Source organism: Podarcis vaucheri (genome assembly GCF_965113315.1).
Source record: "Podarcis vaucheri genome assembly, chromosome: 12".
Taxonomy (NCBI): Eukaryota; Metazoa; Chordata; class Lepidosauria; order Squamata; family Lacertidae; genus Podarcis; species Podarcis vaucheri.
Window position 1 is genome coordinate 41,719,821 of NC_138750.1, and position 18,312 is coordinate 41,738,132.

Sequence of the window (18,312 nt, forward strand, 5' to 3'; positions counted from 1 at the left end):
GTGATTAAACCCTAAGGGGTGGGGGAGGATGTAGGAGGGAGAAGGCAGCGAGGGTGAAGATTCATGTTTAGCATGGTGCCTTGTTTAGGCAACAGTTATTTGTCTACACCAGCCTCAAAGTTAGGTCAATGCTGTAATAGCTAATTGGTTTCTACAGTAAGAATATTGTTGTGTTGCTACCTATTATTTGTTAAAAAATAATTATCATATTTATTAAATTATATTATTGCACTCTAGGCAAATATAAACTGCTTCCATATAACCCCAGACCTTGGAGAGGTTTCCACTAATTTAGCTTTTTAGAGTATGTACAATGTCAAATTGAAACTTAGAGTCATTCCAGTAACCACAAAAGATGGATTTTGGCTCTAGATTTTGATTATATTGGGGGGGGGGTGTTAAACAACACCACCACCACACTAAATTTCATTTATGGCTTTCAGTAAATAATGGTAAAAACAAAAAAACCTAGAATCTCTCTTCCAGAGGAACTTTCTTTCCAGTATGCATGGCCATGACTGTATGCTAAATGCTCAAAGAAAACTGTTCTTTTTCAATCTACAGGCATCCTGGAGCTAATCCAGAACTGATAGCAAGAAATGCCTTTCCCCTAAGAAGCTGCTTCTCCCTGTGGACTGTAGGCACAGAAGTTCAGCAGTCCCCTGGGCATAATGTACAAGGCAAGCTTGATGGTGACTGCTTGATCCAAAGCGTACAGAAGGGCAGCATTCTAATCAACTCTGATATGGTTTGGTGTTACGTCTAAGGACTATTTCTCACTAAGGGTAAATCTGTCTGGGCCCTACCACTTCAGACTGCAGGTGAGGACTCCTGTGATTGAATGCTCCATAAAAAAGCAATATGTCATCTTTGCGGAATAGGCAAGTAGATGTGAATGAGAAGGGCTGAGGGTGAGCTCTCTCTCTCCCCCCACACCCCTGCCCCCAATATCAAGTTTTCTCTCTGGGAGGGGGCAGGGTATGTAGGTTCATTCAATCAATCAAGTGAGCCCCTAACCTGCAGCTTCAAGTGGCATAGCCCAAGCACAGATTTACCACATCAGTGAGAACTAGGCTGATATCTTCAGCATCACCATCACTTCCATAAAGCAGCCTATTGCCAAGGCACAGAGGGGACTGCTACACATTTCGGCCTAAGCTGGCAATGGGATTTTCACAAGTACCTTTGCTATTTACTTTCAGGTTTGTAATCAACATACTTACTGCTGATTCTCCATCCTTCCTCTCCTCCCCACCCTTGTAAACGACATCCCTTCCAAGTGGCCAAGCATTCATCATGTTGCTGATTAAAGTGCATGCTGCTACACAAAGCCAGACTTTGTTGTAAAATAGGTTTCTGTTATCTGTGAGCATCGATCAAGCCTGCATTTCATGTTATCGATCTGTTTTAATCATAGCAGACTAATTTCATTTACTAGTTTTACATAAATAAATATTTGGGGGGGGGGATATCCCATGTTCCATTTGCAATGCTGTCATTTCCCTGCTTTAAAAACAAAACAAAACAAACAACCCAAACACTTTCTCACCACTATGACTAATTTAAAATCACTTCTACACATTGCAGTGGTTAACATCCAAATGTTTTTGGTAATAAATTGGACTTCGGCTGCAACAAAATGTTAAGTGGGATGGGAAGGGAATTAATGTAGGGGAGTATGCTAAACTCTTCCCCACCTATACTCTCTGGCCAATGCCTCCCTGAGCCATTTTTAATCTGTCCTCCTTCCTGGCCAAAAACTGGGGTGGGGTGGGGTCAAGGTGGGATGGTTGCCTGCAGATAGAGCAGCCTTGCTATTTACCATCCATCTGCTTCCTGGAAAGCCAATTGCTACTTGCCACAGAGGAGTTCCAAAACTGAACTGCTGTACGGGAATATCTGCCATTCCACTTCTCTGGGTCTCCTTCCACTCAGGTTTCTGAAGGGACATATTTTCTCACAGCAGCTACACTATATGTCAACATCATGTGACTAACTGTTGCTCTTCAGAAACGTTATGGACATTCTTACACATCACAGCAGGCTATCCAATGAGTTACTCACCCTTCACCCCAGGGTTCCAGGACAGGTTGCAATAATTATAACACAATATAAGAAACCATTTAAAATAATCATATAGCTATATATTTGGTACACACAGCTACAAGGCTTTTACTGTTAACCTCCAAGTACAGTGAACTGAAGATGGGTTTGGCAAAAGCAAAGGACCATGGGAAACAACACCCCCCCACACACCTTGACCTTATGTACAGTCTTGTAAATTTCTCTGTGCTTGACCTTCTTGCCAGTAAGGTCATCAGGAACCAGAAAGTTCACAGACTGACTCACCAAGGACCTAGGTTGAAATAATAGTAATAAGATAAAATGCCTGGTAAACAAAAGGTCATCAGATGCAGGTTTTGCATCTAAAAGCAGTTGCATCCACAGCTCCAGGAGATACAAGCTTCCTCCATCAACACTACACACCAGACAGAACAACAGCCTCTGCAGTATGACTTGTCAGGAAGCCACTCACCATAGTCAATGTTCTTGATAGCTAAATCCATTCAAGAGCACCAGCCACAAGGTAAACCTTCCAGATGAGTCCTCCTTGTTTGTTTACATGGCCCAATCTACCCCTTACCAGAACATTCCCCATTACATTACAGGGGTCTTTTCTCTCTTGAAGCTGCTCCCCTATGCCCAATACACCTATTTGGATTTTGCCTAATCCCCTTTCATTCCCTCACTTTAACAACCTCATAATGCTGGCTCGCTTTTGGACCCCCTACAAGCCAAGTTTTAGTCTTTGTCATGTCTACTCTCTTAGCAATCTTTCTGCGCACCCCAGGAATGTATTTAGCAAACCACTGAACTCAGACCTAAGTCTTACCTATGCCTGTGATCTTGTTTTACTTCAGGCAGAGATGCCCCCTGAGCTCAACATCTGGGACCCAGGTATTCTACAGCCTAAACACACATTGTTTTCAGGAGTCCTTTAGCCAGCACCAAGTTGTACGTTTCACAACTCAGCGTTATTTCTCCCCTTTTAGTTCAGAACTCTTATTTCTCTAAATTGGGTGTGTTAGAATGTGGCATGTGTCTATCAGTCCTCATTTTAACACAATACACACAATAATTGAACATGGCTTGCATTTTGGAAACACATATTTAAAGAAAAATGATTAAGACATACATTGTAAGAATACTAAGTACCGGTAAGTAATTTCTGGAAACTGCTTTATTACACCAAACCCACAGCACAAATCTATTGACTAAATGTGTTTCTAGGTTTCGTCCAAGCAGATAATACATTCACCAGATACGAAGCATGGGGCCCTCTGTACCCAAGAACACTTGTACATCTCTCCATGCTCCTGGGCTCACAAAGCCTCCAAGTCTGATGAAAGTAAACACACAAGCCCGTTCTCTCTTAAAAAAAAAAAAAAGTATCTAGGAGGTTTCTCCACTCAAGCAGAATTTCCCAAATAACTGAGAGATGAAGATAAATGGCTTCCCAAGAGGCATGTACAAAAAAAGAACTACTCTCTCCCAACTAGCCATTTTAACTCCAACCTGTTTCTCTGACAACATCCAGGGATAGCCAACGAGAATGTGGGCACTGCAACTATGCAATGCAAACACTAGAACCACTGTCCCAGTTCAGAACTGCACAGGAGAAGAGCACTAAAATATCATGGTGGAGGAGCATCAGACACACATAACTTCCTTAATAATGGCAATATTCTATATAGAGATCTTTCAAGTGTTTGCAATGCTTCACCTGTAAGGATTATAACCAGATGAAAACACTGACATTCCTCACAGGGTTTTGTATCATCTGGTTATAATCCTTACAGGTGAAGCATTGCGAACACTTGAAAAATCTCTATATAGATGGGTGACTGAGAATGGACTGAAGCCTGACAGGAAGTTTGGCTTACCTAAGAAGATATGGCAAGTTAATGGCAGAGATGAGATTCAAACCAAAGGCTTCCTGACTTGTAGCTCAGTCCCCTAGCCTCTAGTAGCATTCACACAAACACCCAAGCTCCTTTCATTAAACTTAAAAAAAAACAACACCCCAGTGAACATAGTAGCTACAGTTCAGCAGAGTTCATCTATAATATAGAGAAGAGAAAGTGGCTATGCAAGCCAGGAGAATGACTGTTTTGTTCCCTTTCATAAAAACACCCACCCACTTGCGTCCTTCATCACAAATCGTACCAGTAGCTCCCTATTTCCACACAGATTTTCCAAACTGCGGAGTTGGGTGGTTCAAAGTAGTGTCAGATTTCTTTTTTAAAAGTTACCAACACTTCTGTACACTTTATGCTTTCATCTGATGGGTGATTTATTTGGTACCTTAGCAGGCTGATTCTCTCCCACACTGCAGAGGTAACATGTAAATTTCCACCCACATTTTGGCCATATTCTACTGGCTGTAGTTATGCCAGCAAATACCAACACCAGTGTAGCCATATAGTACAGCAACATTTTTATTAGGCCAACTGTGGGTACAGTCACTTATTTCTTGTCAGGTCTAAGTGCCGTTTCCTATAGTCAGTGACAGATAGGAAAATCTATTTTTTCCAGGAAAGCTTTTCCAGCCAATTATTGGCAAGGCTGTTAAAGTCTGGCTCTGATAATTGCTGCTTGATCTTTTGCTGCTCCACTTGTTTTCCTGCTGTTGATTTTATTTTTATGTACTCTTTTAATCAGTTTTCCAATCCATACATGACTTTGAATTATTTTTTAACAAAACAGAAAACCAGTCTATATGTTTTAGCTTTCTATACTTGCACAACCAGTTCTGTTACACATTACACACACACACACACACACACACACACACACGCCCCAAAGTTAGTGCTACCCATTCCACCACTAAATTTAGCACCACCAAGTATTTCATGGTCATAAATCTCTGAACAGTTTTGATTTAGGGTGACAATTTATACAGCATCAGCTAAGCAAGTAGTATTGTGATCTTCTTTCACAGAGTTGTTACACATGGGCTGAAATAGCCTGCAGGGCAACCCAGGAAACAGCCAAAAGCCCACTATAAATTAAAATTAGTTACATGCTCTTCTTAAAGAATGCAACTTTTCTAGAAAGACCATTGGAATAAAATTGACTAGTGCAAGACAGGTGCAGAAAGCAAGAGAAGAGGCACTCCACTTCATGACTGGAATTCATATTCTGATACAGCATTTTACCTACAACTATGAGTTTAAATTGCACTGACTGCTTCAGTGTTTTGCACCAGTCTAAAACATTATGTCATTCTTGGAGTAATAGCTACCATAGTCTCATCTTTGGGTTTTGTTGTTATTTTTTGTGTGTTTCCATTTTGCATTTTTATGTTGTAAACTGCCCTGTGAGCTTTCATAAAAGTAATAAATAAATATAAATAAATAAAATCTTCTGGACAGTGCCATTCCCTTGCTGGCATGGGCCAACATCCATGGAGACTCGCAAAGCCAATGGAGCTCAATAATTCTCAGAGTATTATTTCTTGTTGCCAAAACCTGTAACAATCGTTCTTGCCTTACTGACCATCAGGATGCAAAGTTGACCACTGCTGCAATAGAACAGCCTTCCCCAACCTAGTGGCTGTCAGTTGTTTGAGACTACAATTCCCATAATCTCTGACCACCAGCCATCCTGCCTTGGTCTGGTAGGAGCTATGGCACAAAACATCCTGAGGGAACTGCGGTGGGGAAGACTGCAGAAAGGCTCTCAAATATCACACAAGGCCAATGCTTGGGGGCTTCTGTATGCTAACACACTCTTCCACATTACCTAATATCACTGACCTAGCAAGTGTTCCCAAATATTTTGCTGTTTGAGGGGTGTAGCTCAGGAGGGTGTTTGGCTTGGGGAGTGTCATGAGGCCAGATAAACCCTCCTTGATTGTTTTCATCTGTGCCATTGAACTCCAATAACACTTCTTGTTTGCTTAATGTGAATAAACTTGCCTACTGTAGAAAGGTAAAACCCACATTTTAAAAATGCAAAAGGGGTTAACATTTTCCTAAAGCATTAAGCAAATTTTCCCTTGCAGTCACCAACTTTTATTCACCCAATGCCTTTTAGTACAGTACTCAAGGATGTGGAGCTGAAAGTTTTCCAGTGCTTTATTTTTCCACAAAAACTTTCAATATCATATGTTCGTTAGTAACAATGAATGGATGTCAAATGGAATTAGGCATGCTTTGCAGTTTCAAAGCTTTTAGTACAACAAACATGTTAAACTAGATCGTTCTCTAGGGTATCAGATAAAAGTTCCCATTAATACTCCTAATATTTCCCTAAAATTACCCTAATTCATATAGGAAACTTTTCCCCAAAACCCATGTCACTGACAGCTTCTAAACTGATGAATCCTTTCATTGCCTTCCCTCACAAAATAATTCAGGGAGGAAAAACCATCAATTAAATAGATAGCTATCTAACGACACACTTTGATGATTTTTTTAGCTGTGAAGAATGGCTCTAAAACAGATTTTGTGCATTGGAGACTACACATAGTTTTGAGTTTAGAACAGTCATATATTGAGGGAATACCTTCCCCCATATGTATCTTTCCACGCCAGGATCTAGCACAGATCACCTTTTGATGGAACAGGAGTGGGAAACCTCAGGTCCTCCATTCTGGCTCCCAAGGCCAAGTCTCTAGTCACAAGCCTTCATGAACCCTGCCCCTCCCCTTTGCTAGGCTGAAATGCATCACTGAACTGGGATGACACCTCTTTCTTTCTTTCATGGCTAGATGTAGGATGGAGAGAGGTGGAGGGGAACAGAAACCTCTGACTTTTGAGAGGTTGGAATATAACCTACTGTACAAAAAGCCAGAGTCTATTCTCACCCTGTGATAATAGGTGGAAACTGCCAGGTTGACAGCCACCAAAGAAAGGGCTCTTTCAGTGGTGGCCCCCAAGTTACAGAAGAAAAGAAAAGAAAAGCAGTGAGCCTCAAAGTAATACATGGGGAGGGAGCAGAACTTTTACAAAGTAGTAAGGTGCCCCTGGATTTTCCATGGAAATGATCGTCAGAGCCACAATAATTCAATTTACTGAGTATTTCCAGAAATGCAACATCTCTCCTTATAATTTGGACATTTAACCACTTGAATCTACCTACCTTGCTCTTATCTCTCTCCCTCATCACCCCCCCCCCCCAATCCCATGACCTGGTGAGGCTTTAGAGACCAGCTTATTTAGACAAGCTTTTTATTGGTCAACATATCTACTTGGTTTTATTAGCTATTGCATGTACTCTTCCTGCTTATTATATCCTTCAGTTAGTTTGATATTTGCTCTGCACCTTAGGAGTTTATATTGAAAGGCAGACTAACTATGCAGCTTCTAGGTGAACGAACAGCTTTTATCATTACAGCATGCATTCTATATACACGAAGAAGAGAAATTAAGTTTGATACAAGTTTTAAAAGCAGACTAGGTAGCATTCCCCTGAAGGAGGCTTGGCAAGCTCTCTTCCCCCCTTTAGGAAGTGCTGAAGCTCCATCTAGAGGCTTTTGCTCCACTACTGACACTTGCAAAATTGCCTGGAAATGGGAATAATATCAAAGTGTCAGAAACTTCTTTGTACCTCCCATTTTGTTATTCATAATAGCATCCTACCCTGAACCTTTCCTGGCAACATTAGCTCCTTCACTGCCATCAAGTGGTAAGAAGCCAAAACTGAAGGGTTTTTTTGTTTTGTTTTTTAAAATGACATCTCCTTTAAAGTGTCAGGGCAGGTTGTTGAGGCTAATACAGATGTATAAGAACACTGTTTACAGATGAAGTAGAACTACGGTACTTGTTACCAGTTCTTAAATAACATATTAAAACGTATGAGCTGTGTCCCATCAGGAAACCCACACAGGCCACAAACAGAAGCATTATCCATGAAATGACACATTATGTTAAGAAATATAACGACACAAGTTATATCTCTCAGCTACAAGTAACATTATTGCTAAACAAAATATACATTATATTCTCTCTCTCTCTCTATATATATATATATATTAATCAATATATTTTTTAAAAAATCTTAAGGTAGCTAGAAATGTGCGGTTCTGTGAACTACACAAACACGTTTATCCTTCTTCAAAGGACAGTCCTGTGTCATTTTAGTTAACTATGCTCCCCCATCTGACATATCCTTTTCACAGACATTTGGGATTATGTTCCTGCTTCGTTTCCTTTCCCCACCTACGCTTCAGAGCCAGTATGATTTCAGCTCAAAGGCACTTCTTTCCTGCCCAGCCAAATAAGCAAAATTGAGACTGGCAGGTAGGAAGTTTAAATGCAAACCCTCCAAGTAAACTCTTGTTTTAAATCCCTGCTGTTCCACTTGCATGGCCAGCCAGACAGGTAAAGCTGCATGGATTAAATGGCGGTGTTTGCTGGAAGGGTTTGGATTTGTCAGGCACTAGGGAACAACATATTGGGATAAGCTGGCCCTGTACTGGAATGGGCTTCACTGGAAACCAAAGATGGAAACAGATGGATGGTGCTTATAATATTAAAAATATTGCAGAGCATATTTTAAACTGACTTCTGGGGAATGGGGAGAGCCGAAAACAGCAATGAAGCATCCTATTGGGCTGGGTGACCTTGGGCCAGTCACACTTCTCTGAAGTCTCTCAGCCCCACTCACCTCACAGAGTGTTTGTTGTGGGGGAGGAAGGGAAAGGAGATTGTTAGCCGCTTTGAGACTCCTGAAGGGGAGTGAAAGGCGGGATATCAAATCCAAACTCTTCTTCTTCTTCTAGTTTCCATTCATCCAAATGGGGTCCATGTAGAAACAAGGAGCAAGTCTACAGTAAGACAGATCACTACTTTAATACAGATGTTTCTTCTTTGGTTACCTATCCCAAGATAGCCAACATGGTACCCTCCATATGCTGTTGGACTACTACTCCCATCAACCAGTCCATGATCAGGCATGATGGGAGCTGTAGTCCAATAACAGGAGGGTATCATGTTGGCTACCCCAATCTATACATATCCCTTTTCAAATGTTCTAAACTGTATTTTAAATACTGGCAATTCTTGGGGGCCAAATTTAATCCAAAAGTCTACAAAGGCAAAAGTACATTGCAGCTTAGCAATGTGAACCCCCCCCCCCAAAAAAAAAAACACGAATTAGGGATCCATTGTGTCAAGAGCCAGAAAGAAAAATCTCATCAATGCTACTCAGGTAAGAGGAATACTGAATTGGAAATCATCCAGTCTGTTGGAAATAGTAGTTTAGGTAACACAAACAGCTAGAGAAAGAAAGTTGCCTGTGCCACTTAAGATCAGGGCTTCAACAGTTAAATGGGTAGGAACAAACTGCCAAGTTTACCCTGGTGGAAAGGAACAGCAGAATTCACTAAGGACATATCCACTAGCTGACTTAGGTGTGCATGCCCAGAACCCTCTTAGAAATGCAGCAATTGGGTTCATCAGCTGTTCTGAAGAAATGAGGAAGTAAATCCACTCCCTCCCTCTCCCAACTAGGGCAGATACTAGTCCATTTCTCACCTTGTTTCTTAGCAATAGTCTTCTGGAGCAACATAATTACAAGTTTGAAACTACCCTTCAAATTGACAAATATAGTATCCATTCATGAGAGACATTATTTTTTATTAAAAATGCATTTTGAGAAATGGAAAAGTTTCCACGGGGCGAATATACAGTGGTACCTCGGGTTAAGAACTTAATTCGTTCTGGAGGTCTGTTCTTAACCTGAAACTGTTCTTAACCTGAAGCACCACTTTAGCTAATGGGGCCTCCTGCTCCCGCTGCGCCGCGGCTGCCCGATTTCTGTTCTCATCCTGAAGCAAAGATCTTAACCCGAGGTAATATTTCTTGGTTAGTGGAGTCTGTAACCTGAAGTGTATGTAACCTGAAGTGTATGTAGCCCAAGGGACCACTGTATATGGTAAAAGGGAATTCATTTTACCCCATATAAGTGATCTCCACTTTATATCATAATGGCCAGTTAAAACAAAGATAATCCAAGACTCACCATAAAAAGGTGGAAAAATACAGGAAATATAAACTTCTCCCTATGCTAATAATTAGTACAATGCAACTTTTAGACTAAAGGTGACCCAGGAAAAATTGCCAACAAAAGCAAGCCTCATTCCTGAGTTGCCACCCTGGCTGTGACTTCGCAGTTTAGAGCCTGCTTCATGCCCACAGGATAGGGGAGGCATAATCACACAAGGGTGGAATTAATCATGCAGGCAGTTACTAGGCAACCACTCACATGTGCACTATTGCTTTCCATCATAACCCCAAAGCAGTAGTTCTTTCACACAGCTAATTGGAGGAATTCACAGGCATTGGATGCTACAAATCCCACCAAAGACTATTAAACATATATAGAATATATAGAACCAGCAATGTTGTGGTTAGCCAAAGCAGGTGTGTGTTTGGTTTCGCAACCAATGGACAGACATGCAGTGCAAGAATAATGATACACACAAGTCTACATATTTCTCTATCAAGCTAGAAAGCCAATAAAGCTTTGCATTACAGAGAACAAAGCAAAGCTTGCATCAGTTGCAGTAGCAGCTAGCAGAACAAGGCACTGGAATAGCCATGGGTAAAGAGGGCACACTAGGTCAGAAGATTACACCTAGGCTGCGACCCTGACATGTAGGGCATAATTCAGAAAGATGCAGGGAGGATTTGGAAAGAATGGAAGTCATGCTTACCTTGAACTGACAGCAAGCCAGCATTAGTGCTTTAGGAAAGATACGACAAATCTCCCTGGATTTGTCATATCTTTCTCAGAGAGAGAACACACGTTGAGTCGTCAGGAGCAGACAAGGCAACTGATTCTGTGTATGCTGTCATTGGACAAGGATAAGTTGAATGTGCAGCTGTTAACCTACTCAGGTCTACAAAGCTGCCGGATAAAACTGAGATCAGGCAAAACTATCCACCCCCACCCCCGTCCCATCTAGAGCGAAGTCTGCACTACAAGGCCAAACACTGGCAAGATCACTAGAAGATCTAAGGGAAACAAGAAAAGATCTTGGCAGACAAAATGTTAGAATCAAACGAAATCAGTAGCATGCTTGCAGGAGTACTTCACAATGTCTACTAGACTGACATTCTCAAAAAGCAGCAATTGATTACACACCAAATATTAGGCAACTTCACATTTGGTCCTGGGTGTAGAAGAGTGAGCTGAATCTAAGCCTTCCCTTGTTCACGCTATCTGGCCTCTACCACTTATCCAAGTCAACTGACCAGGGACAGTATACCCAGAACAAGAAATGTACAGCTAAATGCAAAAGGTGATAGCTCTGAACAAAATAGCCTACGACGAAAGGTTTTTAAAAAAAGAAAATTAAATCTTCCTTCAACAGGAATCACCCTTCCCACTATTGTGTTTTATAAGAGAATACTTTTTCAATTACAGATAAAATGCTGCATTGTTTTTACTATTTCAGTTCAAATTGTGCACTTCACAAAGGACTCTCTTCCACATTAAGAATTATCAGACATTCACAAAAACATCCTAAAGCAGAGCTCCGAGACAATTTAAAACTTCTATGGAAGTGGTCAACATGTCTAAAAACTAGGACTGGCATAGACCAGGGAGCTAGCCAGAACATTTTCACAAATGTGGAATGTGGAAAACAAAACTTAAGATCTTCCTCCATGCCTCAAGGAGGAGAGCTAAGACTTCATACAATGTAAACATCAGCTGGAGACCAAGGAAGTTATGACTAATTGGTACTTATGTCTAGGTTTGCTTAAAGGTTATTCAGTATCCTCAAGAACCGCTTGAACTTCTGTTGATTGAGTTCCAGTAAGAACTCGGTGTTTTTCCATTGCAAAAAAGAAAAGAATATATATTAATTGTTTAAGAAATTACTTTACATATGCTGCTAAGAACTATCATCTTTAATCCTCCAGTTATGAAGCGGATTTTTTTAAAACTACTGTCCCATATACAGATTTTTCTTTAATCTATTGCAGATCTGTTTAGGGGCTTCTTGTCATAAGGTTATTAAGTGCTCTGAATGAGTTATTAAAATGTCAGTTCTATGTGAAAATTAAAAAGAAAGCCATTGAGGAGTTGCTATAGTTACAGACCAAGCAGATGTCATCATCAAGTTCTGAAAAAGTTATTCAGAGCTAAACAATACAACATTTGCATTGTCCTTGAAAACTGACTGGTTTTATTGTTTTGTATTCTTCATATAGAAAATGTGCTTGGTCAAGTTTTAGAAGTTGCATTTCAGCTCACACGTAGTTTAAATGTACATCCAGGTAACAGAACTACTTCACAGGTTAATTTTCTAAAGGTGCAGCAGTTATCCTCCATTTATTCATATTCTAGCAGAAGGGCTAACAATAAATTAGTTTGCTTAAAATAAAGCATTTTTTAAAGAGAGACAGAGAGAGAGTATAGGATTTAGATCAATCTATTTGTTTCTACTGAAATGCTTGTCATTATAATGAGAAATGGAATGCATGGGAAAGAGGCCTGTATATTGAAGAACCCACAGGTGCAGCATGTTTCTGTACAGAAAGACACATCAAGCCACAGGGTCATAAACTAGGTAAGGTTTGTCCTCAAGCACAGCACTTTATTTTTCTCCCCTATGAATGAAGAGCAGTCATTCATTTATGTAAGAGAAAGTAAATGGGTTTACTCAGATGCTGCTGCTCAGGTGATGGATGACCTTGTGTCTGGAGTGAAAGATGCCTCTATTCCACCCTCAACCATGTCCCAGTCTGAATGGGAGCCACTGAGAACTGAGCCAGCCCTTATTTGCATAGCTTAGAAGGGGAAATATCCAGTTCTTAGAACGGCCAGGCCAAGCAGCTACTTCCTGAATAAAAAAGCAAATAATATGCCTCAAGTCTCTCTTGGGGCAAGTAGTACCTCATCCCTTATCTCATACTTTGTTTGATGATCTGTGAGCTCGATTCAGGTAGTCCATGGAAAGACTGTGGAACAGACAATAATACTTGTACTATTTTTCTGATGACAGAGTTCAAGGCTCTTTCGACCAGGGCCAAATTATCAAACAGGCAAAATGGCCCAGCCATCGTATGGTGCTGGATTTGACAATGATGCCGAAAGGCTATTTTTCTTCATATTTAATCCAGAAATGAACTGTGATGACCCCCCACTTCCCCACAAATTAGAATCGCCATACTACACTAATTGGTTGCATTTTGCCCATGTGTATGCACTGGAATCTTTAAAACAGCCTTCCCCAACCTATTTCAGCTTGCATCAGCTTTGGTTGGTGGAACAGCTGCACTCATATCTGGACAGGGACAAGCCAACTACCATTGTCTATGCTCTGGTAATCTCTAGGTTAGATTACTGCAACAGTGTTATACATAGGGGTGTCTCATAAAATGGTTCAGAAACTTCAGCTGGTGCAGAATTTGGTGGCCACGTTGTTCACCTGGGCAAGATTGTTTGAGCATATTACACCAATCCTGGCCTGACTGCACGGGCTGACAATTAGTTTCCAGGCCCAATTCAAAGTGCTGGTTTTGACCTATAAAGCTTTAAACAGCTCAGGACTGCAATACCTAAAGGACCACCTCTTTCCATATGAATCTACCCAAACACTTGAGAGGCCCTTCTTGCAGGTGGCAACACAGAAACAGGCCTTTTTTGCATTGACTCCCCATTTGTGGAAAGCTCTCCCCAGGGAGATTCAACTGGTGGCTTCATTACATGCCTTTAGGTGCCAGTCAAAAACATTCCTCTTCAACCAGGCCTTTGGCTGATTAACCAAATCCCTCTTAAATGTATTGTGGGAGAGGGGAAATTGTTTTCTGTTATCTTTGTATTATGTATTTTATGGTTGGTTTTCATGTTGTAATTTTATGTTGTGAACCATCCCGAGATCTACAGATGAAGGGGGTATACAAATTTAGTAAATAGTAATAATAATAATAATAATAATAGTGCCACTCAACAAGTTCCACAGCTCCCCAAATAGGTGACCATTGGTAATACTGGCTAAGGCTGACAGAAGTTATAGTACAAACCATCTAGAAGGCACCTTCTTGGGCAAGACAGCTCTAAAGTATTATTTTTTTAATGACAGGCTAACTGTGATTGATTAACATCTGGCTAGTTCATATGACAACATTGAGGTAGGTCAAAGACTTTGAGAACTTAAAGAAGAAGAGTCACCTGATCCAGGGACAGTCCACAAATACACTGGCATATTCCTACTTCTTTTTCTTAATGGTGACACGGACCAGTCATAACGTAAAAATATTCTCCACAACTGTGAGCAGGATGGTGGGGTGGGGTAGAGACAAGCAGCAATAAGTAACTGTTCACTGCTGCTGCTCAGGCTGCACAGAAAAAGCATTTTGGTTCCTGAAATTCATTCTGATTGTGCAATGATAAAATATAACTGATAGAATTCTACAGGATGTGGTATTTGTGTGTGAAAAGAGTCAAGATCCAATGATCCTCAAGCATGCACCTTGGCAATTATGTGGGCTTCTACAAGTTCCCCTTCCAACTGCAAGTTCTCAGGCTTCAACAAATGCTGTTCAGGGGAGAAGAAGAAGAAGAAGAGTTTGGATTTGATATCCCGCCTTTCACTCCCCTTCAGGAGTCTCAAAGCGGCTAACATTCTCCTTTCCCTTCCTCCCCCACAACAAACACTCTGTGAGGTGAGTGGGGCTGAGAGACTTCACAGAAGTGTGACTGGCCCAAGGTCACCCAGCAGCTGCATGTGGAGGAGCGGAGACGCGAACCCGGTTTCCCAGATTACGTGACTACCGCTCTTAACCACTACACCATACTGACTCTCCTTTTAAGCCCTTTTAAGATCAGTTGGAGTGACAGATGTAGAAGCATGGTTCTTTGGATCTGCCACCATGGATCCGCCACCATGTTTTAAATATATAAAAAGTTCTCTAGTTAAGTATTCATCATTATATTCACTCTCACTTACGCCACAAGAAGGGTTGGTTATCAATCTGCAAAACATAAGTTCATAGTAACTGAACCAGTTATTACATCATTTTACATTAATGTCTGAATCAGAACTGAACATGTTGATTAGATTCGGTTCAGAGTTAGGTTTAGGTTTCAACCATGCCAGTTTCAAATTGAAATTATACCACACACTTCAAGGAAAATTTGATCCTCAAGCAAAGTAGCTACTCCTGTCCAAACATCAGGAGCAGAAATAAGCTGAGCCACCTGCTGACTAGGTTCTGCCAGATCTGCTACCTCAGTCTTTATTTAAAAAATAAAACGTAAAATCCATTCAAATCTGTTTCAGAATAGTTAACCTGATCTTTTACAATACTGTTTAGCTGGACACTATTTCCTAATACAAACTTAAGATAACTTTTAAGTTTCCCTAGTAGCTCCTCAATACCAGCCACACATCCAATGCATTTATTTATTTATTTATGGCATTTATATATTGCTTTTTAATCCAATGGATTCACAAGTTAGTACACAATCCAGATAAACAACTATAAGTAAACCAAAACATCAGTAAAACTACCAAATAAAATAAGTATCAATAAAATCAGTGCCACAAACACAGCAGCAACATCTTGTTGTTGATTAAAAACTAAAGGCAAAGAAAATGACTTTTAACCCACAGCTAAGATGTTAAAGGACGCGGGTGGCGCTGTGGGCTAAAGCCTCAGCGCCTAGGGCTTGCCGATCGAAAGGTCGGCGGTTCGAATCCCCGCGGCGGGGTGCGCTCCCGCTGCTCGGTCCCAGCGCCTGCCAACCTAGCAGTTCGAAAGCACCCCCGGGGGCAAGTAGATAAATAGGTACCGCTTACCAGCGGGAAGGTAAACGGCGTTCCGTGTGCGGCTCTGGCTCGCCAGAGCAGCGTTGTCACGCTGGCCACGTGACCCGGAAGTGTCTGCGGACAGCGCTGGCCCCCGGCCAATAGATGTGAGATGGGCGCACAAACCCCAGAGTCTGTCAAGACTGGCCCGTTCGGGCAGGGGTACCTTTACCTTTACCTTTAAGATGTTAAAAGGAAGGGTGGCAGACAGGTCTTTCTGAGGAGGGGATACCATTCCTATGCCCAGTTGCCACCAGACAAAACTCCAAACATAGGGACACACAGTGATAGGCCTCTGAAGGCAATGTTAATGAACAGACAATTAGAATATTGGGAGCAGCCCATTCTTCAGAATGTTAGATGGAAATAGCAAGAAAATAAGCATGCATCACATGGCTTCCTCCACAAACGGAAGGGAAACGTGCAAGTTTTCACTCACAAATCTGGACAGGTTTAGGGTGCAAAAAAGTCTCCAAAATAAGGGAAATAGGCCACTTCCATAAAAGCAGTGGGGTGGGGGAGAATAGAATATGCTTGCAGGTTTGGTGGCCTAGATTTGAAAGAAAAGGGGAAGTCTCCTACAGGGGTTTGGAATGAAAAGAAGTGAGATAAGATAGGGCAACTACATTTTAAAATAAAGGTGGAAGGAAGGAGGAAAGAGCAAAATGGAGCCTGCAGGATCCAAACACAGAACACTGCACCTTTAGAAGAGGTCTGGATGGGAAATATCCAAACATCAAAAAGGAGAATAAATGGGGCGGGGGGGGGGAGAGGTCAAGGGAAAGCTGGGTTTCCTCACCACAGGGAGAAACGGTGGTGAGTGGGCAACAAATAAGCTGCAAGAGGTAGAAGAGGCAGCACTGCATACTTTAGAAACACACGCACACAACTTTATAACCCACACTATAGACCTGCTTCACAAACCTCCCCTCAGATACGTGGAGCCAAGCAGCAGCAGCAGCCGCCCAAGAAGTTTATCTGCATATGCTCAGGAGCCCCCTTGGTTCCGGCTCTCGGGCCCCGGGTTTCAGGGGAGGTCGCAGCAGGGCCCAGCCGGAAGGGGAGCAGGAACGGCGGGCCGGGCCGGACCCCGCGCCCACCCCGGGGGGGGGGTCTCCTCCTGGCGCTGCCTCCCCTCACCTGCTCAACTCCCAGGAAGACGTAGAAGTTTTGCGGGACCTCCTCCACCAGGTCGAAGAGCTCCAAGTCTCCGCTCTCCCAAGCCGAGGCGGGCTGAGCGAGCAGGAGGAGCGCGAGCAGCAGCAGCAGGGGCCGCCGACGCAGCCCCGCCGAGGGTCGCGCGGAGCAGCCCATGGGGCCGAGCAGCTGGCCTCCTCAGCCGGGTTCTCCTCAGAACAGCCGCTTGCGGCACAGGACCCGGCAGACGTGGCCGGGCAGGACGCTGGCCTCCCACGGCGCATGCTCCAGCGTCCGCGCCGGTTCCGCCCCTCCCCCTGCGAATCCCACGGGGGGGGGGAGAGCAGGGCCTCCGCCAATCGCCGCCCGCCGCACCTCTGTCGTCACGACGCCTAGCAACCGGCCGATGCCGGGAGGCTTGTGTTTTGGGAAGGCCTGGAAGAAAAGAAACCTCCAGCCAGGCCGAGGGAGGCTGCGAGGGGAGGGCAGCTGCCAGCCGCCCCCACATCCAAGGGGAAAGGAGGCCTCTCTCGCGCTATAAACAAAACAGGATCCTTCGCAACGGCACACAGCCACCTATAAGCGCCCACAAAAAAGCCTCCCGCGCGCTTGTTGCGAAACTTTTCCCGACAGCGTGACAGAGCGGAGCCTGCAAAAGAGCCGGGCCCGGGAGGCGTGGATTCACACGTCAGCTCAAGACACGGAACTCGGTGGGTAGATCTTAGGTTCGGTCCACTAGTCCTACACTCCCTAGGTTGCTGCGGAGATACGAATGGGATAATCGATCGAATATAACTGCAGAGTTTACTGTATTATTCAGCAAAGGCCTCAGAGAGAGAGAGAAGGAAATTATATTCCAAATGATGATTCAAGCTTTGTCGCTTTCACGGATTTGTCATAGATGAATCTTAACAAGTGCCTCTGTTCACCAACTGATTTTGGGAAAGCATATGACGTTACACAAAGGAGACCTATTTCTGCCCACACAATCGTTTTACATAATGGGACTGTCCCTAGGATGATCATTGCTGATTGGTTTTCAGTCCCTTTCCTTATCATTGTTAATACAGTACTGATTTTGCCATTTTTGCTGCTGCAGCACCTGTGGTTGATGCCGTCAGTGAACTATCCGCTATGACCCCAAGATCTTTTGCGTCACAGCCACAGTACCAATCTGTAGGTGTAGATGTGCATAATATTAGACATGTTGCGTCAGTAACGCTCTGCCCACCTTCACTTTTTTGCAAACAGTTACTAAGCTTGTGGTTGTTAATTTGTTTTAAACTGTTTTTAATGCTGTATTTTAAATTGTTGTGACTCACCCTGGAAATGTGCTCACTTTTAAT

At 42.6% G+C, this 18,312-nt stretch overlaps 1 protein-coding gene across 1 annotated transcript in view; it reads right to left on the bottom strand.

Moving 5' to 3' along the window:
* Nucleotides 1–17,228, bottom strand: part of DNAJC1 (DnaJ heat shock protein family (Hsp40) member C1) — a 78,357-nt gene extending 61,129 nt beyond the window's left edge. Inside the window, exon 1 of the mRNA XM_082193639.1 lies at nucleotides 16,970–17,228. Within this exon, the coding sequence (XP_082049765.1) occupies nucleotides 16,970–17,143 (174 nt within the window). The 5' untranslated portion in view covers nucleotides 17,144–17,228. The remainder of the gene's footprint in view (nucleotides 1–16,969) is intronic.
* Between the last annotated feature and the right edge of the window lie 1,084 nt (nucleotides 17,229–18,312).